The sequence below is a fragment of the Chrysochloris asiatica genome, unplaced genomic scaffold (genome assembly GCF_000296735.1).
Source record: "Chrysochloris asiatica unplaced genomic scaffold, ChrAsi1.0 scaffold00003, whole genome shotgun sequence".
Classification (NCBI taxonomy): Eukaryota; Metazoa; Chordata; class Mammalia; order Afrosoricida; family Chrysochloridae; genus Chrysochloris; species Chrysochloris asiatica.
Window position 1 is genome coordinate 30,319,136 of NW_006408521.1, and position 24,461 is coordinate 30,343,596.

A 24,461-nucleotide genomic window follows, 5' to 3' on the forward strand; every position below is an offset into this window, starting at 1 on the left:
TAATAAAATTACTAACTTTGTCATTGAGGACATTGTTAGGAGAAGCTGCCTTGATTTATGGTAAAGTTGCTAGCAGCTTTACTCAACATTGCATTTGCAGCACCAGTTCAAATATCAACCCGCAGTGAAAAAAGGCAAATAGCATGTTAGTATTGTTATGAAAGCTGTTTGACTTCACTGACCTCCTGAAAGAGTCTTGGGGACTTCCTAGGTTTCCCTGAACCATACTTTGAGAACTGCTCTCCAAAAGTGGCAGTTGCTAGAAAGGTTACAGAGGGAGTCCAACTTCATAAGGAAGCAAAAGCCTGTGATGCAATACAGCGTATGTTGAAGATGAAGCATGTCCATTTGTGATATTTCCATACTGTTTTTAAAGGCAGAAACTCAGACTTTGATAACTTGGTATCTGTGTTTGCTGCTTTTTTAAATAAAAATCATAATCATGTATATAAGACTTCATTCAAAAACTTTCTTCTTTAACTATGTTTTCTTTTCTTTGAAGGTAAATCTCACCTGGCTATTGTGCAGCGGGTAAACAATGAGGGAGAAGGAGACCCGTTCTACGAAGTTCTGGGAATCGTCACATTGGAAGATGTGATTGAAGAAATCATCAAATCTGAGATCCTAGATGAAACAGATTTATACAGTGAGTAACATTGTCTGAGTGCAATTTTCTCAAACCTTTGCTTGTTTGTTTGTAAGTCATCTGATATGTCTCAGGTTGTTGTCTGCCTGTTTATAATTAGGCACAGTGTGTGTAGGCTGTGACAGATACAGTACAAGCCATCAGTGTATCCCAACCACTCATCAGAGCAGGAAAGAGGAGGCAGATCCCACAGTGTCAAGTGACAGTGTTTCTTGAAAAGCTAGCTCCTTCTAACCAATGATCTACATGTCATTTAACTTGACTAGAAAAGCCAGTTCCATATCCACCAGACAAACTTATTGACATGAATAAATTGTTTTTTTACTAAATTGTCATTTTGTATAGCTAGGTAAATTATTTTCACATTTTCTGTTTCTACTTACATTCCTAATTCAGGTACTTAAAAATGCGAGTGAGATTTGTTAAATTGATAACAACTGTTTAAATTTCCTTGTTCCAGAACTCATGGGTCAGGAGTAGAAGTGAGGTTTGCAAATGGACAGATTGACTAGGGTGAAGGGTCAGGAAAGGGTAGGCTTCATAATAAGAACGTGCTTTCCTGTTCTCTGCATTCACTGTTTGGGTGACAGAGGAGGAAGCTTGGATCAGGGCAGTGTGAGGTGAGTGACTGTATCTTGTTTGCTCAGGAAATTAGCTTGAACCTGAATTCTGTTTCATCAAAGTGCACAACTGTACCATGGACCAGGAAGCTTAAACCATCTTCCTCAACCTCAGTCTTAACATGTAAGACTCAAGCTTTTCATAGGGCCAAAGATAATACAAGGCTTGAAATGTTTGGGACCCTGAGAGTAAAGAGAAGAAGAGCATTTGGACTCTGATTCTGTTTGGGGGAAATGGACCATTCTAACAATACCATGGTAAATGGAAAAAAGATCGTAAGTTGTCAAAGACTTCATTTTTCTTGAATCCACCATCAACACTCATGGAAGCAGCAGTCAAGAAATCAAATGATATATTGCATTAGGTGTATCTGCACAAAACCTCTTTAAAACGTTGAAGAGCAAGGATGTCAGTTTGAGGACTAAGGCGCTCCTGACCCAAGCCATGGTATTTTCAACAGCCTCATACATATGTGAAAGTTGGATGAATAAGGAAGACCATAGAAGAATTGATGCATTTGAGTTATGGTGTTGGAGTTAAAAGTACCATGGACAGTCAGAAGAGCAAACAAATCTCTTTTGGGAGAAGTACAGCCTGAATGCTCCTTAGAAGCCAAGATGTGAGACATATTATCAGGAGGGACCAGTCCCTGAAGGAGGACATCATGCTTAGTAAAGTGGAAGGTCAGCAAAGAAAAGAGGAAGACCCCCAAAAGAAAAGAAATAATAAAGATTAGAGCAGAAATAAATGAGATAGAAAACAGAAAATCCATAGAAACAATCAACAGGACAAGAACCTGGTTCTTTGAAAGAATTAACAAAATCGACAGACCATTGGCAAACCTAACAAAAGAAAAGAGGGAGAAGACACAAATAACACGCATTAGAAATCACATGGGTGATGTCACAATGGAACCAAAGGAAATCAAAAGGATAATAACAGAATACTATGAAGAGTTGTACTCGAAGAAATTTGAAAACTTAGAAGAGATGGATACATTTTTAGATAAACACGACCTACCTAAACTTAAACACAGTGAAGTAGAAAACCTGAACAGACCCATAACAAAAGAAGAAATTGATCAGGTCATCAAAAGACTCCCAACCAAAAAAAGTCCAGGCCCAGACGGCTTCACTGGTGAATTCTACCAAACATTCAGGGAAGAGCTGTCACCAATTCTACTCAAATTATTTCAGAAGATAGAGGAGGATGGAAAACTTCCTAATATATTTTATGAAGCAAGCATAACCCTCATACCAAAACCAGGTAGGGACATCACAAAGAAAGAAAACTATAGACCAATATCCCTCATGAACATAGATGCAAAAATTCTCAACAAAATCCTAGCCAACAGAATCCAGCAACACATCAAAAAGATAATACATCATGATCAAGTGGGATTCATATCAGGGATGCAAGGATGGTTCAACATTAGGAATACGATCAACGCTATTCACCATATAAATAAGAAAAAAGAAAAGAGGAAGACCCAATGAGAGGAATGGGAGGCTCAGTGGCAGCAGCAGTGGTCTCAAGTGTTAAGATGATGGTGGTCTCAAGTGTGAGGATGGTGCAGGACCAGGCAGTGTTCCCTTCTGTTGGGCATATTCTTAAGTGCAGTCGGATCAGTTCTGACTCATGGCAACCCTGTATAGGGTTTCCAAGGAGCGACTAGTGGGTTTGAACCACTGACCTTTCGGTTCAAACTGACTGTGCAGTTCAAATCAACCTTGCTTTATCCTACATCACCACACCAGGACTCCTCTGTTATGCATGGAGTCGCTATTAGTCAGAACCACCTGAAAGTAGCTAATAACAACAACAAATAGACCGTGGACTGGGGACAAAGCCTGCCTTGTTCAAAGCACAATAATTTTATGTCTCTTCTTTTATAATGAGAATGTTGTCCAGGCACCCTTAAAAGACTACTTGAGTCTTCAGATTACTCTCCAGTTACCAAAAGGATAAAATAGACATCAAAGAATTAAGGAGCCCCCTGAAAGCATAGTGGATTACAAACTAGGCTGCTAACCACATGATAAGGTCAGCAGTTCAAATCTACCAGCTGCTCCATGGGAGAAAGATAGACCTTCTGCTCCCATAAAGATTTACAGCCTCGGAAACCCTGTACAGGGTCACTATGAGTCGGAACCGACTTAACAGCACACAATCACCACCACCACAATACAAACCTGAAGATTTTTGTGTGTTGACATTCCTTTTGATCTTTTCATCCTTTCTTCCAGGTGATAGTTAACAAGTATGTCTCTATGTGTGCTTCTCCAGGGGTTGGGTGGTATTCATCCTAAGGAAAAAAAAAATTAAAGCGTACATGAGATGCTATGTTTACTTACACTTCAGTTTTATGTAAATGCTAATTTAACTTCTTTTAAACCTCTATCAAATTGATTTAAAATGAACTTGAGTTACAGATGCTGACCTTGTGGTTCCAAGCATATTTTTGAAATTGTTTTTGATCTACATAGGGTAGCAGGGATGATGACATTAGAAAATTGTTTTTAAACTTTGTATTGATTTTTGCTGTGTAGTTCTCACAAGAATTTGAGGCACCAGGAAATTAGTTGCTCTCCCTTTCTCCCCAGGAAAACCAAGTAATCAATCTGTTTTGCTGTAAGCAGAAAATGGTAATGTAGTGGTTGACTCACGGCTCCTGGAAGGAAGCCAGCGTTTGGAGTTGTAGCTTACAGTGATTTTCTTCTTGATCTAGAAAAATTCTTGAAAAATTGTTTTGTATTAGACAACTTCCAGGGGGTCAGCAAACTATAGCCCACAAGTGTCCACCAGCCTGTGAGCTAAGAATGTTTTTTTTCCTCTAACATTTTCAAATATTTGGGGGAAAAAAATTAAATAATATTTTATGACATGTGAAAATTGCATGAAACTCAAGTTTCATTGTCCATCAATAACGTTTCATTTTTTATTTTTGGTGGTGGGTAGGAATAAGGAGTTAGGGTTAAGACTATGAGGACTATGTAAGGCCTAGGAACTTCATTTAGAGCTAAGGTTAGGTTAGAGGTAGGGGTAGGGGTTGCACTAGAGCTAGGAGTAAGGCTTAGTCTAGTTTAGTTCGGTGTTTTTGTTGTTGTTGTTTTTGTTTTCCCATTAATCTACTTGATTTCCCTTCATGTGGAAGTTCCACAACTACATTTTTTCCCCATTTTTAACTCTGTTTTGTTGTTGTTGTTGGCATACTGGTATCTCTGGTTCCCTATTCTCAGTCTTCTAGGTTTGTTTTACTTTGGATACTTCTAAATCTGGATTGAGTGTTATTTTCATGTACATTAGTCTCAGGTAGTTGTCTGCCCCTTTAGTACTGGAGTCCTGGTTTGGTACTGTAGGCTAAGCACTCAACTGCAATGTCAGTTTGAACCACAAGGTTGTCAGTTCAAATCCACCAGCTGCTCCTTGGAACAGGGTCACTATGAATTGGAACCAACTCAATGGCACTTAACAGCAACAACAAAGGTGGTTTTTTGTGGGGAAAAAAAAATGTTTTGATTTTTTTTGTGACTGGTTTTTGCCAATTCTTTTAATTTTTGTTTATCTGGAAATGTCCTTTCACTGTCGTATTTGATGACAGTTTTGGTGGGTATATGATTCCTGGCAGTTTTTTTCTTGCAGAGTTTTATATTTGTCATATCACTGTCTTCATGCCTGCATGGTATCTGCTGAGAAATTAGAACTCAGTCTTAATTAGTTCTCCTTTGTAGGTAACTTTTTGTTTTTTCTGGAGCTGCTGTCATGAATTTTTCTGTCTTTGGTTTGGAAAAGTTTGATGATGTCTTGGTAGTTTTCTTTGGGGGTCTATCCTTTTTGGAGTTTGTTTAGTTTCTTGAGTGGCTATCTTTTCATGATAATTAGCAAAATTTTCTTCCAACAACTGTTGGGACAGTTTTCTGTATGGTTTTATTTGTCTCTTCCTGTTCTGGAATTCTGATCACAAGTAAGTTATTCCTCTTGACTGTGTCCCATGTAAATCTTAGGTTTTCTTTGGATTTTTAAATTCTTTTTCTGATTGTTCCTCTTGGAGATGGGTATTGAGAGATTTGTTTTCAAACTCAACTGATTCGGGTTTCCATTGATTCCATTTTAATCATATTTTTTTACCTTTAGCATATTATCTATTTTTGCTCTTTAACGTATCTATTTCTGAAGTCCTAGTATTAAGCTTTCTAGTCGCTGTTTTTGTATGATTTCCAGTTTTTAATTTGTCTGTCTGTTCCTTGTGTTTACTTGATTTCTTCCTTTTGTTAATCTTTCTTTCATTTCCTTGAAGGTACCAAATTAGCATTCTTTTAAATTTCGTATCAGGTAGTTCTGATTGCATTTCTAGTACTGTATTTCCTGACTCTGTATTTTGGTCACTTGTTTGAGACACTGTCTTGTTTCTTCTTGTAAGCTGAAATTATTTTCTCTAAGACATTGTGATGGTATAGTATTTTTATTTTAACAGGTGATTGTATGTTGGTGTGTCCTCAATATTCACCACCTGTCTCCTGGTGTATGTGACAGACTGGAAGGAAGTCTGAACACAGGTCTCCATATGCTGTTTGTGTAGCATAGTTAAGGGCGGGTTCACATGCCTCTAGAAGGACCCGGGGCAGAGGCTGCACAGGAGAGATGGTATACCACTGACTGCTGTGTTGGCGATGGTGAGACTAGCTGTGACCCTGCCAACAGAAGGGCAAGAGGTCAGGGAAGGAACGCACCCCCACTTGTCTCTCACCTCTCACCTGCAGCCTTGCCCTGTACAGGCCCACAGGCTGCTGTATCAGCCACTTGCAAAAGCTCAAGATGGCTACACTGCTGCTCACCAACTGATGGCCCACCTGTTTTTCTTCCCTCTTGTTACTCCTGTTCAGCTTTCTCTTCCATTCAACACTCAGTCCACCTCTCTGTCCTGTCTTCTGAACCTCAATGTTCCAGGACTACCATCTGTATCTATTTCACTTGGTCCCCCAGATCTTTGTTGCAGAGGATCTGCTCAGCGCATCTGCCTACTCCACCATCTTGTCCCCCTTCCATAAAATAAGGTTTTATTGGAACACAGCCCTGCACATTCATCTATGTCTCTGGCTGCTTTTTCTGCAGCAGTCAAGTGGAGGAGTTGCTTGTAGGACTGCATGGCCTTCAAAGCTTAAAATACTTAACTATCTGGATCTTTACAGAGGGAATTTGCCAGCACCTGTTAGAGATCACCTTCTTTATATTTGCTTGACTGTGAGATTCTCATCTTGGATAGAATGAAACGAACTCATTTGTCATTTTTGTGGGGTTCTGTTTGCTTTTCTCTTCTAACACAGGATGTTGTTGTTGTTAGGTTCTATTGAGTCGGTTTCAGTTCATAGCACTCCTCTCCACAACTAGAACACTGCCCAGTCCTGCACATCCTCACAATTGTTATGTTTGAGCCCATTGTTGCTGCCACCATGTTTGTCCATCTTGTTGTGGGTCTTCCTCTTTATCACTGATCTTCCACTTACCTAAGCATGAAGTCCTTCTCCAGGAACTGGTCTCTTCTGACAACATGTCCTAAGCAATGAGATAAACAAAGTCTTGCCATTCTTGATTCCAAGGAGCATTCCGAGTGTATTTCTCCAAGACAACTTGTTTGTTCTTCGGGCAGCCCATGGTACTGCCAATATTCTTCGCCAATACCATAATCCAAATGTGTCAATTCTTCCATGGTCTTCCTTATTCATTGTCCAACTTTCACACGCACAGGAGGCTATTGAAAAGACATGGCTTGGGTCAGGTGTACCTTAGTCCTCAGACTACCTTGTCAAGGTAGGGCAGGTGTGTCCCTATGCCCTATGTAGCACAGTAATGGTTTTCACTAAGTGTGAACTAAGTAGCAAGAGGCTGTGTGCACCCAGAAGTCCCTGTGTGCTGCTTGTCATCCAAAGGGGGTGTAATTCACAGCCGCCAGAAGCACCTCAGAAGAAAGGCCTCTGTTTCCAAATGATCATAGCCTTCCAAACCGTATGGGATGTAGTGCGACTGTGCAAGATGGGGTCCCATGAGTTGGAGTTGACTTGATTGTTGCTGTTGTTAAGTGCCGTTGAGTCAGTTCTGACTCATAGTGACCCTGTATAGGGTTTCCAAGGAGCAGCTGGTGAATTTGAACTGCTGACTTTGAGGTTCAAACCAATGTAACAGTCCAGCGCATTAACCCACAGAGCCACTCCAGGCACCACCTGGTTTTCAGTGTTTTGTTGTTTGTATTTTTTTGGTGTTTGCCTTTGAAGACTAGATAATCTGTTGCTATGTGATTACATACAAGGAGACTTCAAAAAGTTTGTGAGGAAAACCCATTATCTTTTCAATCAATTTTTCCATGAACTCTGTGAATCCCCTTCAGTGATTCTATAAGGGTTTTGGCTCAAGTCTGCCAATAAGGTATTCATTAAAGGGCTTTTGTAAAGATCTTCATGAAATGTGTTATAGTAACTAGATTACCTGTTCCCCTGTAGATTGTACGATGAGAATTCTCTCTCTCCTTCTTCTTCCTGTGTGGTGTTTGTATGTATTGTGTTCATAGCTGGAGAGAGAAACTAGCTTTCCTGGTATATTTTGTGTCTTTCTTTCAACAAGAACCCTGATCTAAAAGAATGCGCTTCCTTATTTTTTCCTTATCTTGTTCCTTCCCCCAGCTGATAACAGAACGAAAAAGAAGGTTGCCCATCGTGAAAGAAAACAAGATTTTTCTGCCTTTAAGCAGACAGACAGCGAGATGAAGGTTAAAATATCACCACAGCTTCTCTTGGCAATGCACCGTTTCTTAGCAACAGGCAAGTGCCGCTTATCGTGGTTTGAAATCTCTACCAACCCTGAAGCGTGTTTCTCACCCACCACTGACTGGGGTGGGCTGGGGATGGAGGCTGGGAAATGGGGTGATAAGTAATGCCACTTTTGTGTTTTGTTTTTTTGTTTTGTTTTTTGTTTTGTTTTGTTTTTTTCTTTTTAAATTCTCTCCTCTCCTATGTTCAGTGTCGGCATGAACCCTCTGAGACATTTACCAGGGGTGGACCAGTAACTTAAAATTGGTCTGAAAGGTAAGGATGAATGTCAGTGCCACACTGCATGTGTACCATAGGCCAGGTCATCTTCCAGCTAAGCCCAGGGTAGAACCAGCTGGTGTGGAATAAACTAACATGCCATCCAGACCCCCACCTCATCATTGTTTGACTGGACAGTTGAGTATTCTCTCTTCAGCTTGCCTTGGAAGAACAGGTGGACCTCAATTGTAACACAGGTGCTATAATTTGCAAAGAAGAAAGAGTGTTTCACAATTAATCTTTGTCTTTTGTGGTTTTAATGAAATCAGACATTCTAAGAACTTTGACATGGATTTCACGATGATCTTTTCAAATCAGATTGTTAACTTGAGCCCATTCCAGAAGGCAAGTGTTCACGGTATTAAACCACCAACCCAGCCGGCACTGACTGCTCCCAAGAGGCCAAGGTTGAATGGACTTACGAGACTCACTGCCCTGTCTCATAACCCCAGATGGCTGTGTAGATCAGGGGAAGTGTAAGAAAATCAGAAGTGTACCCAGTGGCTTCTAGAAGACGTCTGTGTCCAAGATGGGCAGCTCATTCCTTTCAACTGCATGCTGTATACCTAAAATATTCTGAAAAGAAGGCAAATAGCCACTATATGATGGAATACTGCATTCTTTTTAAATACCATGCTTTCAGAAACTTGGGAATGTTCACAATATAGCACTTACATGTGACATTACCTATCATTTAATAATGTAAAGTGTGGGGGAAACAGAATACAAAGCTGTGAGTACCATAGGAGTATACTTCTGTTTTTGTGTATACACACACACAAATACACAGGTACATGTGCCTAGGTAAAGAACTGGAAAGAAATGCTCACCAAATAGTTAAGAATGGTTTTCTGAATGGTTGGTTTATGGGTAATTTTTTTTTCTTTCTTTTGTATTTTCCAAAATTTCTGCAGTATACTCTTTTTATTACATTATATACAAAAAAGGCACAAAAGCCAATACAGAGTTAATATTTTTCACATACAATAATTTCTAAACAGTATCTTTACCGTATATATTATTCTTTTTCTAACTCTGAACTATCATTCATAATCATTTAAGAAATATAATTTCAAATGAAATATTATCCTTGAAGATTATTATAAAATCCAGTTTTAGTACAGCACCCATAAGTCAATAATTTGGGTGTTTTTCATTTCACATAAAATCAGCACCTTTGTAAATATTGGTCAACATTACTTTAAAAAACAATTTTTTAATAGCAAGTTGGAGTGCATGTTGATGTGTACACATGCTTTTGCTTCTGTTCTCAATTTCTCCCTTCCTTTGTTCCCAGAATTTCTCAGGATAGTTGCAATGGGAGAATGAGATGTGGAGTCCCTGTATCTGTGCACCTGGTACTAACCCACAGCTAGCTGCTTCCCGGCCCTTGCTTCTCCTCTGGCTGTCATGGGACAGTCAGACTGTGGTGGCTGGATACAGGGCGTCCTGGCAGTCATGGAGTGTGCTTCTGGTTGATTTTTCATTGTTCTCAGTCAGAAAATTAGGGTATTGATATGAGAACTGAAACAAATAACAGGTTGAGAAGGAAAACTTTAAAGAAACAAATATGAGAACTCAGCATTTTCTAATTTCTCTCAGGTAATCTGCCCCCCAGTGGATCACCAAATGGAAGTCTCATTAATCCATGTTGTATCACTTTGATTCCAAATATTCTTTTTATCTAAAAGCTTTCATGACTAGTATAAATTTTTTCCATCCATTTGAAGTGTAATATCAAGTTGTGTTTATATCTATAGAAGTAGAAGCATTTAGCCCATCCCAGATGTCAGAGAAGATCCTTCTAAGGCTGCTAAAGCACCCAAATGTCATCCAGGAGCTGAAGTATGATGAGAAGAACAAGAAAGCCCCAGAATACTACCTCTACCAGCGAAACAAACCTGTAGACTACTTCGTTCTCATTTTGCAGGTCAGAAGAATTATTCAATAGTTGCTTGATCTCATTGAGTTTCATCTTTCAAGTTCTGAGGAGAGACTTGGTGTAGGTGAATGGGTGTCAAGCTTGTTAAACTGAATTTCTGGTTGCCTTATCTCTCTTGTTTTTCTTCCTTAAAACAATTCTAATTTAAAGCACTACCATTATTTAATTTCCAAGACTGAAAGGTGCATTTAGTGATTGCTCAGGTGTTGGTCAAATGCAGAATGGTGAATCTGATGGTTAGGATTATTTTACAATTTGGGGACGTACCTTTGGGCATTTGAAATTTAAGTGTCATGGGTTATCTTGGGTTGTCTTTTAATCATTTCTTTCTCCACTGCTTATTAGGAAGCTGGTATTTTACAACTACCTAGAGAGATCTTGATAGCTCTTATTTTATAAAGAACTTCTGTGATAATACCAGCTCTCGTGGCAATGATAACTAATCCTTGCTCAGTATACCATAATCCCCTATATAAAGTGGCAAGACAAGTATATACAATAAATAGTTTTCTTGACTTTTTGTACATCTTTATTGAGGAATTACTTTTATAAGAAATACAAGAATATTAGCCTCTGATTTCTTATATTTTTGGTCGGTTCCTAGATACGAATTGGAGTATTGTTACAAGACCGTACTTAGTACTTAGTGTTAATGTTTTTAGGTGTCGTTAAGTTGGTTCTGACTCACAGCGACCTTATCACACACCATAAGGAAACACTGCCCCGTCCTGAAAGCTCCTTAATTGTTGTTAAGCTTCAGTGCATTGTTTCTACCAGTGTGCTAATCCATCTCATGAGGGAGGGGGGCTTCCTCCTTTTGGATACCCTTCTCCAGTGTCTAGTCCCGCCTGATAATACGTCCAAAGTACGAGAGACACAGTCTTGCCAACCTGGCTTCTAAGGAGAATCCTGGCTGTACTTCTTCCAACACAGATTTATTTGGTCTCTGGCAGTTCATGGTACTTTTAATATTCTCCTCCAACACCATAGCTCATAAGCATCAATTCTTCTACAGTCTTCCTTACTCACTGTCCAGCTTTCACATACATATGAAGGTACTGAAAACACCATGGCTTAGGTGCAGGCTCACCTTGGTCTTCAAACCGACATCTTTGCTCTTGAAAACGTTAAAAAGGTCTTGTATAGCAGATTTGTCTAATGCAATGTGTAGTTTGAGTTCTTGACTGCTGCATCCATGATTTTTGATAGTGGATGCAGCAAAATGAACTGGTACTTGGTGGTGGTGGTGGTGTGCCGTTGAGTCGGTTCTGACTCATAGCGACCCTGCATAGGATTCCCAAAGCTGTAAATCTTTATGGGTGCAGAGAGTCTCATCTTTCTCTCATGGAATGGCTGGTAGTTTTAAACTGCTGAGAGAGGCCCTATAATTTACATGAGGCCAGCAAGGCCCCAATTACCTAAATTAATTGAAAAGGTTCTTTTTGTTTGAAAATAACTTTTATCAGATATTCAGATATCAGAAACCCTGCAATGTTTGGGCAGTACTGCGAGGTCTACAAGGAATATTGAGAAACAATGAAAAATGTTCTGAATAACTGGTTACACACCACTATCATATAGTATTTGGAAGCAGGATTGAGGAACTATGGCATGAATTTACTGGTTACATGCCACTCTCATACAGCAGTCTTTGAAGCTTCTGTTTGCAGGTTTACTACAAGTCTTACTCAACTCCAGTCTTATTGTACTAATCTCAGTCTTTTCAACCCTGAATTCATTTCCTATGAAGACAAAGCACAACATTTTTGAGTCATGTAATTTATTTATTTGAATATTCTTGTTTCTCATAAAAGCTAGATGTAAAGATTGCTTAACCCCCAAAAACCTGAATTAAAGACTGTTTTTCAGGAGAACTTTGAAGATTGACTTGTTAATTCCAGGAGCAATATTAGAAATGATATGGTTATCAATTGTCTGTTTTTATACAATCATATGTTATGATTCAATATTGTACTGCTGTTATATAAAAATGGCGTTTCTGACTGATGGATCTACAAATGAATTTTATAGCTGAGAGATTTCATGATCCCTGTCCATTTAGAAATAAATCTTTTACAGATATTTTTGATAAGACATGTTGATATTTTTAAGTGTTAGTGACCTGGTATCGGGTTTCCAAAGAGTGATTGGTGGGTTTGAACCACCAACCTTGTGGTTGGCAGTGCAGTGCTTATCCTACAGTACCACACCAGGACAGATATACCTATATTTGAATACCAATTTCATATTAAATATTATGTGAATGAGACAAGTTTTTTGGACTCTCAAACTAATGATTTTGTGAGTTTTATAAATAGTATGTGCTTGATTAAAAGGACTTACAAAAGTGTTTAAACTATAGAGTTGGCTAAAAAAGGGTTTTGCAAAAGGGTCCTGGTGGCACAATGTTTAAGCACTTGATGGTATGGAAAGGTTGGTAGTTCGAAAGCCACTCAGCAACTATATGAGAGAGAAGACTGTCACATGGGTTCACTAAGAGTTTAGGTGTCCTCAAGTTGGTTTGAATCAGCAGTAACAACATGGTTTTGCAGAGCAGCCAATTTCTTGAGATGCCCAGAGTGTACTCTGGTTGGGTGCCATTGGGTAGAGTGAGTCCATGAGACAGAGGAGAACTGCTGCCCCATAGGGTTCCTAAGCTGTCGTCTTTACGGGAACATCTTCACATCTGCTCTTGCAAAGCTTCTGGGTGAATTTGAATCACCAACCTTTAGTTTAGTAATGGAGCACTTAATCATTGCAGAAGAATTATTCAATAGTTGTTTGATCTCTTAAGTATTAGCAAAAATAAAGCAAATAAAAAGATTTGGGCAAAATTAAACAGGAAAGCCAGAGAAATGTATTTTATGAAATGTTTTGTGTAGCTCTTTCACCAGGGCTCCTTACCCCCATACTGTATCAGATTAAAGGACCATAGTGCCCTCAGTCAGTCTAACATAGCGATCATGGTTTACAAAGCGTGGTTTACAAAGCGTATTCCCCTCACAGAGTCACTTACCCATTGAGAAATGAAGTTCTTGAGCGTGAACCGTTTAAGTAGCGTGGAAGCAAAAGGGAACCGCAGTCTCTGCCCCTCCTTCCTCTGCCTCAGAGCCAGTGAGACGCCCCTTCCTCAGACTCCAGAAACAGCGCTTCTCTGAAGTAATTGATATTTAGAATAAAGTTAAATATTAATAAGGAGCCCTTGGGTTCCTTATTAATTGGACTGCTAACCTCAGTTCAGCAGTTCAAACCTACCAGCCTCAAGGTGGGAGAAACTCTCTCAGAAACCCTTTATTGGGTCACTGTGATGACAGTGGCTGTGGTTTGGCTTTGGCTTTGTAATTGTTGTTATGTGTCCTCGAGTCAGTTCTGCCCCTGTAGAGAGTTTTTGAGAAGCAACTGGTGAGTTTGAACTGACAACCTTGTGGTTCAAATGACCTTGCAGTCCAGTGCTTATCCTCCAGCACCACACCCACATCGTTTTTCAGTTTAACCCTAGATGAAATAAAGTCTAATTTATTCATAATTAATCATTTGCGTTGTTGTTAAATGCCTTTGAATCAATCCCGACCCATAGCAACCGTATATAGGGTTTTCAAGGAGCAGCTGGTGAGCTTGAACCACTGACCTTGCGATTCAAACCAATTTTGCAGTTGAGTGCACTAACCACAATGCCATGCCAGGACTCCAATAATTTAAGTAGAACAAATTAAAAGCATTCCGTAAATTACCATGCACATACCTCCCACTATGTAGTTATGTTGTTAAGTGTGTTTCAATTGGTCCTGACTCATAGCAACCGTGTATAGGGTTTCTGAGGAGCAGCTGGTGAGTTTGATCCACTGACCTTGAGGTCCAGTGCTTATCCTGCAGCGCCAGGATTTTAAAACTAAAATATATTGAGGATCAATAAAAACAACTCTAAAAGTAACAATAAATCATGAAAACAATTTAATTGATTCTTATTGTTGTTGTTGAGTGTTGTTGAAATGGTTCTGACCCATAGTGACCCTGTATAGGGTTTCCAAGGAGCAGCTGATGAGCTTGAACTGCCAGCCTTGCTGTTCAGACCAATTTTTCAGCCCAGCATATTAACATGCAGTGCCACACCAGGACTACGTATGGACTCCATGTGTCCTAAAACGCAAAACCAAACCTGATCCCACTGAGTTAACACAGTAGAGTTGTCCCACAGGCTTTCCGAGGTTGCAGATCTTTACAGCAGACAGCCACATCCTTCTATAGAATTTCTGGTGGGTTCAAACCACCAACTTTTTGGTTAGCAGCTAAGTGCTTTAATTACGGCACCACCAAAGCTCCTTTTCCCTAAATAACATTTTTTAAATGTAAAAAGTGGAAGTGGATGGAAACATAATTTTGGTAGAAAAATTTCTCCACCATCGTAAGAGCAAGCATACAAGAAAAATGCTGATGGTTTTAAATTGCACAAACTAGTAAAAAAAAAAAAAAGATCTGGAGAAAATTAAACAGAAAAGCCAGAGAAATGTAGTTTTTAAAAAGTTTGTGTGGCTCTTTCATAAATATTGATCATTTACTATGTCACAAAAGTAAGTTCTAAGTAGCGTAGTAGTTATAAGTCGGGCAGCTAACCTCAAGGTCAGCGGTTCCGCGAGAAAAAGGTGAGGCTTTCTGCTCTTGTAAAGATTTACAGCCTCAGAAACCCTATACAGGGTCACTGTGAGTCGAAACCAACTCCACCACATGTAACTACCACCACCAAGTATATACGAAAAGATAGAAATTTCATATAACCAGTTGAATTGGTCATGACATTTTGTTAAGTGACCGTCGAGTTGGTTCCGACCCATAGCGACCCTGTACAGGGTTTCCGAAGGTGTAAATCCTTACGGGAGTAGAAAGCCTCATATTTCTCCCGCGAAGCGGCTGGTAATTTCGAACCGCTGACCTTAAGGTTGCCAGCCCGATTTGTAATCACTACGCTACCAGAGCTCCGGTCATGATATAAAGCTAGAAATTTTAAAAAGCAATATTAAGCCACATTAAGATTGTGCTCAGTTCTCTTACATAAGTTGATGTGTAAGATTCAGTACAGAGTGTATAGTCTGCTCTCATAAGCGTAAAGGAGGAAAAGACTTTCTTTTACAGAAACACACACATGCACAAAGGGGCTTCAGAATACCCATGGAAAAGTTCACTTAGCTTTTCATTTCATTTCTCCATGAACTTTTTGAAGTCCCTTCATATAGGTATGAGATTGCTCTGGAAGATTAAGAAACTGGTAATAGTGGTTGTCTGTAGTGAAGACAACTTGGAAGACTGGAATTAGCTGTGGAAGGGAGACTTTGCTCTCCTTTATATGGTTTGAATTTTTTACTAGGTACATGTATTATGCTTATGTGATAAAAAGAGAAAAAGCAGTTAGAATTAAAGGTTTTGCTAGGAAAAAAATGAGAATGAAAGAACTCGTAACTGCTATATTATACAATTAGAATGCGATCGTCTGATAGTCAGATACGTTTTTTTATGGTTAATATGGCTACTCTTCCAGCTAACTGACTGGAAGACATCTGTATTTGTGCCCATTCCAAAGAGAGGTGACCCAACAGAATTCAGAAATCATCAGACAATATCATAGATATCCCATGCAAGTAAAGTTTTACTGAAGATACTACAAAAACTGTTGCAACCATACATTGACAGAGAACTTCCAGAGGATCAAGCCGGATTCAGAAGAGGATGTGGAATGAGGGGTATCATTGCTGACATTAGATGGATCTTGGCTGAAAGGAGAGCATACCAGAAAGGTGTTTACTTGTGTTTCATTGACTGTGCAAACAAAGGCTTTCGACTGTGTGGATTATGACAGGCATTGCAAAGTATTAGTATTCCAGAACACTTAATTGTGCTCGTGAGGAAACTACATACACCAAGAGGCATTTGTTTGAACAAAACAAGGGAACACCAAATGGTTTAAATATAGGAAAGGTGTGTGCCTATCTGTATGCTGAACACATAATTTGAGAAGCTGGATTACATGAAAAAAAATGTGGCATCAGGATTGAAGGAAGACTGATTAACAACCAGTGATATGTAGATGATATACAACCTTGCTTGGTAAAAGTGAAGAGGACTTAAAATACTGAGGAAGATCAAAGATCCCAGCCTTCCGTATGGGTTACATTTCAATGTAAAGAAAAAAAAATCCTCACCACTGGACCAATCACAATAAATGAAGAAAAGATTGAAGTTGTTAAAGATTTCATTTTGCTCAGATCAACCATCTATCTACACTCATGGAATGGAAGCAGCAGTCAAGAAATCAAACGATGTACTACGTTGGGCAAATCTGCTGCACAAGACCTCTTTAAAGTGTTTGAAGAGTAAAAATAAATGTCAGCTTGAGGACTAAGGTGTGCCTGACACAAGCCATGGTGTTTTCAGTAACCTCATATGCATGCGAAAGTTGGACAGTGAATAAGGAAGACCATAGAGGAATAGATGCATTTGAGTCACGGTGTTGGAGGAGAATTAAAAGTACCTTGGAAGCCAGGATGGACAGACTTCCTTCTGTCATATTTGGGACATATTGTCAGGAGGGACCAGTCACTGGAGAAGAATATCATGTTTGGTAAAATGTAGGGTTGGAGAAAAAGAGGAAGACCCTCAGCAAGCTGGACTGGCCCAGTGGCGGCAGCAATGGGCTCAGACGTAGCAACGATTGTGCGGTTGGCCCAGGACCAGGCAGTGTTTCATTCTGTTGTGCATAGGGTCGCTATGAGTCGGTACCGATGTCACCTAACAACAACCTGAGGTTAAACTTAAAACCTCATAATATTCTGGGTCAATCACACTTGTGAACATTGATGGAAAATTCCTAAATAAAATGGTAGCAATTAGAGGCTATCATACCATGTGTAAAATGCTAGGCTTGCTTGGTATCATACCCACAGAACCCAAACCTGCCCTAGGCACTCGGGAAGTATTAGACTCACATCAGTAAGTGTCAGAAAGGTTGTTGGTAACATAAGCATGTGTTCCTGACTTTAGAAAGCAGACTCCCTCCCCCCCAAAAAAAACAAACAAATAATAATAATAATAAAAAACCAAAAACTAATGGACAAAAACGAAGCCCTGTAATACCTTTGATTCCCTTTGAACTGGCAGCCTCATGCTTGGGAGTACAGACAGACAATCCTCATGCCTAGGCGTCTAAAGAAGTCATTATCTTAAAGAACTATATGTTGTTGTTAAGTGCTATTGAGTCAACGCATATCAACTCAGTATAGGGTTTCCCGGGAGCGGTTCGTAAATTTGAATTGTCAACCTTGTGGTTCAGACCGACCTTATGGTAGGTAGAGTGCTTATCCTACAGTTCCACCAGGACAGACTATATATGCAAATGTATTTATTGCAAATGTATTAAATATGAACTAGGCCCTGTATCTAATCAAATTGTGATACAATAATATGAAGAATCATTATGTAGTCATGAAAAATATATAAAGCATATACATACAAAAATATGTCAAGTAAAGAAAGTAGTCTACGCAGTTAATTCTACTGTTGTGAACTATTTTTGAATATAGATGGAGTAATAAATAGATTACTATATAATTTATATGGAGTTCTGGTGTGGTGCTGTGGGTTAAATGTGCTGGACTGCAAAGCAGGTTTGAATCACACGGTAGGCAGTTCAAGCTCACCAGCCACTTCTCAAAAAACCCTATACAGGGTCATCATGGGTTGGAACCAATTCGACAGCACTTAACAACAACATTTAATTTATATTGTTAGTGTTTCATATTGAGGAATTTGTTGGAAAGTGTTTGAACATGCAAATAAAAAACAGTGAATGTTCTCCATTGCGTGTAACCAAATGATGATGTTAGTATAAAGAATAATAGTCGAACAAAAAGAGTGTCCGTTTTCTTTCCCATTTATATAACCAATAGAAAAGAACACATTTTCTCTGTAGTTAATTTTCCTTACTGATTTTCAGTCTCAGGTTAATGTTAACATTTTTTGTATCTGCCCTGTCCATACATTCTTTTTTTTAAGGTTTCTGACAGATTTGTTGTTAAGTGCCATTGAGTCAGTTCCAACTCATGGCAACCCTGTACAGAGTTTCTGAGGCTGTACATCATTATGGGAAAGGAATGTTAAGTCTTCATGTTGAACCTTCTGAAAGATTTTTGAGTTGCAGGGTCTTGTGTGCCAGGGTGATAACGGATTCTCAGTCTTGAGTCAAATATAGATAACAGGCAGTAAAAAAGAAAATCGTCAAGTTGGATTCCCAGTGTTGAGTCTGTTTTTGACTCCTCTGGTTAATAACATGTGTAATTATAAAACTAGGTGGAAGTTCCTTAGAACTCTTAATGAAAGGAAATTTTCAAGTTAAGATGAAATTCAAAATGTGTAGGTGGTCTTGTTTGACTGATGCTGAAGCTCAGTGGCTGGTACGCTCTCGTGTGGGGTCTTACCCTCGGGCCTCCTGATGTCCAGGGTTGAATGGACCTTCATCCCTTTTGCTCAACATGAATGAGCTCCTTGAATGTTTCCGGAATTGATTGTGCTATTACTTGGCACAATCTGAGTTTTTTACATGTTAAATCCTTTTCTGGTCCTTTCGCTTTAGCTCCGTGCTTCTCCAACTTTAATGAGGGTAGGAATCACCTGGGGATCTTGTTACATGCAGGTTCTGACTCTTTAAGTCTGCTTGGCAGGTCTCTGATTCTGCATTTATTGTTACCTAGCACCCAGTTGATTGAGTGCAAAGGTTTGGCCACAGTGTTACACGTAGCATAGCTTTGTACCAGTGTGCTTATAAACAAGAATGCAAATGTGGGCACTGACATCTGGTGGTAACACTTGGTTAGAAGATGGTCAAGCCGATGGCCCAAACTATGTTAGTCAATTTTTTGACCACTGAAATTCTTTTGAAAATTGTAACTTTATGAAGCAAATCTGCAGTCTCCCAGAACTACATTTTCAGATTGAGAAATATTCCTAGAGAATGTTGAAGCCCAAGGGTTACACCGGGTCATGGACAGATGTGGTGTGAGTGTTGGTGTATGTAACCTGATGTTTGTGCCCCTGACATTTAAGTAGCTCCTTTCTGGGACCAAGCCCAGTGTATTTTCTTACGGTGATTTTAAAAAACAACGCAACAAGGAAAGACTCACGTGAGAGTGAACTGGAGACCAAAATTCTCAGCATTGACATTTGAAAAATTCTCCAATCTTAAGGGTCGATGACACACACTGATTGTTTCTTCTTGTTTGCACTGCGATGGTTGGGCCTGCAGTGACTAGGATGCCATAGGATTTCCTCTTTAGAGAATTGTACTTTGTGAATGCTTAGTGCATAACCTTGTCTCAAAGTTACTAACTTCTTCCAAAGGAAGGTAGGATTCTGTGATGATAACGTTATACAAGAAGTCCAGCTTTGCTTGGTTACAGTGAGGATTTTTGATTTTATCACTTTACAAACATGAAGCCCTAGGTTCCCTTGGGACTACCTGGAGCCCATCCTATCCTGTCCTGTTCTTTTTGATGCTAAGCTAGAGTAGAGTAAGTTTATGAATGTTATGACTGAGGTAAAATTGAGATGTAGTTCCTGCCCTCTGTGGGATGTTGTTATCTGGTTTTGAGTCAGGGAAGCCATTTCTTGGTGGGGTGACCATAATTGGTGTACTGGTTGGTTGATTTGACCTGGTAGCTTAGTGGATTATGTGTTGGGCTACTAGCCATGAAGTCAGCAGTTTGAATCTAACAGCCGTTCCACAGGATAAAGGTTAGACTTTCTGCTCCTATAAAGATAATACAGCCTTGGAAACCCTATGCAGGGTCACTATGATATGGAACTAACTTGACAGCATTCAGCAGCAGCAGTGAGTTTGTTTGAAAATGACCACTTTTTTAGAGCCATTGACACACACAAACAAATAAATGTCTTTATTGGATGTTTCTAAAAAGTGCCTGCCAGAAAAGCTTAATTCCAAGAAAGAGGGCCATAGGGCTAGGCAATTCTAAAAAACTTAGGGAATGATAGAATCATAGAATGCGAGATGGAAAAGAAGGGGTCCTTTAGTCTATTGCAGTTTCATAAATGAAATAAAATTAGTGTAATTTTTTTTAACCAGTTTGAGGCAAAATGAAAAAAATAGTCACAATGAGTTTGTCATAAAGCTGTGTGTACTCAGCTTAAAGGTCTTTTATTCTGAAATTATCTATTTTGGGGGTTAATATCTGGTCTTTTACTGAATTATGGTGACAGCTGATGATTATTATTATCTGTTTCCTAATGATCATAAAGTAGGATATAAAACTTTTGATCATTATGTAGGAAATAAAAAGTTAGCAATCCTGTATCTGTCCTGCTGGTGGTGTAGGATAAGTACTGGACTGCTAACCACAATATTGGGCAGCTCAAATCCACTTGCTGCTTGGCAGGAGAAAGATGAGGCTTTCTGGCCCTGTAAAGATTGATAGTTTGAAAACCCTATACAGGGTTGCCATTGAGTCAGAATCAACTTATGGTAGTGGGCTTTGGTTTTCTATATCTGACTTCTAGTTTGGGGAGTGTTGTTGTTAAGTGCCGTCGAGTCAGTTCTGACCCATAGCGACCCTGTATAGGGTTTCCGAGAAGCAGCTGGTGAGCTTGAACTGCTGACCTTGTAGCTCAAACCAACTTTGCAGTCCAGTGCATTAGCCCACAGCACCACACCAGAACTCCATACTGTTGTTGTTGTTGTGAAGTGCCTTCGAGTCGGTCCCGACCCATAGCGACCCTGTACAGGGTTTCCAAGGGTGTAAATCCTTACGGGAGTAGAAAGCCTCATCTTTCTCCCGCGGAGCGGCTGGTAGTTTCGAACCACTGACCTTAAGGTTTGCAGCCCGATTCGTAACCACTACGCTACCAGAGCTAGGGGTCATTATTTCACTTTGTTGTAGTTGAGAATACATACAACAAAACACATCAATTCAGTGGTTGCTACAGTTATGGTCCAGCGGCATTGATTATGCTCTTCCGCTTGTGCAGCCACCTTCTCCCTCATCAACATCAGCGCACTGCCCACTAAGCTTCTGTCTGAGCTTTTGGGTTAATGTTGTCAGTTTATCTCATGGAGATAAGTTCTTAAAAGAACGTAGTGCTCAAGGCAGACCTTTTTTAAAACTAGTTGAGCTAAACTGTGATTGGGTTTTAAGAAGACTTCAGGGATTATTTTTGGTTTAAGGTTTAAGGATTATTTTAGGACAGTAGCTGCAGGCCTTCATTCTGCACCCATGGCTTTAGACAAGTATCAGTAGAGTTCTTGAGAATCTAGAGTTCTGCTCTGCATTTTCCCTAGGCATCAGTATTTTTCTTTTTTTTAATCTGTATATGATTCCAGTACATAAAGTGTTTGGGAATGTCTGTCTTTGACAGAGGACAGAGGTAGAGATTCCAAGCCTGAAAGACATTACTACTGCTGAATAATACCCAGAAGCATTGCCTTTCCAAGAGATAAGCAGAGTTTAATTCACAGGGTCTTGTTTGGGTAGTGATACATCCTCCTGATATTTTGTAGAAGATTCGTGTTAAGAGATGGGTCCTGCCAACCACATTTGTGATAAGACATTTTTAAATGGCACTTTTCATACATATTAACTCTGAATACTGTGACCCTCGTTCCTCCCCCTCCTCACCCAAGGACCTTTGCCTCCTGTAAGGTCAGCCGCTTCTCCGTGTGTCCATTTTTTCCTGCCAGCTCTGGGCTTTTGCTTCCTCAGTCACCCTCTCTCCTTCTTCATATTAGCTGGCTTTCTTCCCTGCTTTCCCTCATGCCCCTGAGTCCCTAAACAGCCTTTATTTTTATTTTTTTAAGGTTTTTATTGTGGATTGAGTGAAAGTTTACAGGGCACATCATCAGTTTCACATTCATATGACTTGTTTCATTACATTGATTACAATCCCCTCCATACATCATCAGTCAACAGTGTTTCTCTCTATCCTCTTTGGCTTTTCTCCTTTTATTTTCGGGGGGGTGGGGAGGGGGGACTTTGCCTTTTTGGAATTTACAGTCTCGGCTTTTAGGGAAGGTTTTTACATTTATCTGTGGATATCCAGGGCTCATGTATGTGATTACTAACAAGCATAACTGAATAATCAGATGAGGGACAGTTTGCTATGTCTGCTAGGTGGCTAAAGTCTGATCCTCAGAGCCTATGGTTTGGACGGTCTGCAACGCTTGGGCCAACAGGGCCTTGAACTCCTGGCCGGGTCTGCACGGTCTACATCCGTTTCCCCCTTATTTATTATTTGTTTAGGGGACAACAGCCTTTATTTTTATTGACTCTGGTGCCAAGCCCTCTGCCACTTCTCCTTTTAACCAGAAGTCACCCTGTTATTGGCACACTCTCTTGTCTGTACCACTTTCGTTCTGTCTGATTTCATTCTTCTCTGGTGTGGGAAATACTCCTGAAAGCCACCAGTGACTCCCTCCTCCATGGTCTCACTCTCCTTGACCTTCTGTGGCATTTGACACAGCTGAAACATCCTGTTATATGTGGATTTCTTCTCTCTCCTAGTTTCTATCTTGGTACCATTGTCTGGTTCTTCTCCGTTGGTCTCTTTCTTTCCTTGGTGCCATATTGAACTCCTTCTAGTCTTCAATTGCTGCTTGCAGTCTGGTCCTTTTCTCTTCCCAGCTCTTTCTCTTTCTACTGTTAGAACTCCCTCTCCAGTTCTGACCTCACCCTGACCTTCGCTGTTCCATTTCAGTCTTTTTAACGGGTTCTTCAAATGACATTGTTCTAAACTGGGATTTGGCCTCTTTCTCCCTCTCTTACCTCTAATTCTCCATCTCCATTCCTGGTGTTCACATACTCCAAGCCGACTTTGACTGTGATAGTTGACTCTTTCTTTCTCCTTTACACGTCTCCTCCCTAGAGTCTCAACAAGGACTTCTGGTGTGGTGCTGTAGGATCAATAATGGACTGCAAACCACAAGGTCAGCTGTTCAAACCCAGCAGCCACTCCTTGGAAACCCTACTACAGGGTCCATTTGAGTCAGAACTGACTCGAGGGTACTTAACAATGACAGTGTCTCTCCAAGTTACAGTGATTGTTCATTCATGGCTTCTCTTACTGCATCTAAGTCTAGACTTATTCTTCCTTGAGCTCTTAGCCTGTCATTCAGTGAGCTTCATCCCGCTCACCATGACCTTTCAAATCAGTCTCTTTCTCCTCTTCTATGCAAACCAGAGCCTGCAGTCTGCCTCTGACCTTCCTTCACACCACTCCTTTGTCTTGGATCAGCTAATCCTATTCATCTTCAGAGTTTATTTCCTTTGTTATATTTGTCAGTAATTAGAAGAACAGAAAGTATGTTCTTTATCCTCTGACCGCCTTGGATTTCTGCTCTCTTTTTGTTCATGTAGAGCTTTTGCTTACCACTTGTCACTGGTTGTCATGTGCTGTCTTGTATCCCCTGGACTGTCCACTCTTAGGGGAAGGGACTGTAGTAACCCTGTGTGCTAGGAGATCTCAGCACCTTTTGTTTGTAGGCTGATTTTACACTAAGGGGTGGAGTTTTAAATTCTTTTTCTTATTTATTTTTTTTAAAAGCCGAGAATTGTTTACATTAAGAGAAGGGAGCAATCAAAATGACAGAAAGCAAATATTGAGGAGACTTTGCACCAGTGGCTGGTGTAATGTGTTGGTTAAAAGCTTGTTTGATTACTTACTTGTTCTGAACCCCACTCCCCTCATTTACAAGAGGGGGACAATCATCTACACTTCGTAGAGGTGTTGTAAGCATGGACTCCATTAATAAAACACTGTATGTAACATAGAGGTGTTGTAAGCATGGACTCCATTAATAAAACACTGTATGTAACATGTTAGCACAATTCCTAGTCAATAAAAAGTAGCTTCAATTCTGGTCACCGTGGTAGAGGACCATATAGACGTTTCTCTCATCGGAGAGGCAATTGTTGTAGGGAATGTGGACAAGAAGCTTTCTGTGTTTTTGGGGGGTTTTTTTGCTTGGAAATCTACAAGTGAAACTCACATTTGAATTTATTTCAATAGCCTAGAAAACACATTGAGTACCTAACATGAAGTGGTTATGGTGGACAAATAAGGTCCAGTCTGTCCCCAGAAGAATGGGTACGGGTAAAAGAGAAGTTGTAGACAAGCTAGAGAAAGG

At 39.9% G+C, this 24,461-nt stretch overlaps 1 protein-coding gene across 2 annotated transcripts in view; it reads left to right on the forward strand.

Moving 5' to 3' along the window:
- CNNM2 (cyclin M2) overlaps positions 1-24,461 on the forward strand; it is a 202,168-nt gene that overhangs the window by 166,962 nt on the left and 10,745 nt on the right. For both annotated transcript variants that reach the window (XM_006831303.1, XM_006831304.1), the window contains exons 2-4: positions 503-646; positions 7,942-8,079; positions 10,107-10,276. In XM_006831303.1, coding sequence (XP_006831366.1) covers positions 503-646; positions 7,942-8,079; positions 10,107-10,276 — 452 coding nt within the window. The remainder of the gene's footprint in view (positions 1-502; positions 647-7,941; positions 8,080-10,106; positions 10,277-24,461) is intronic.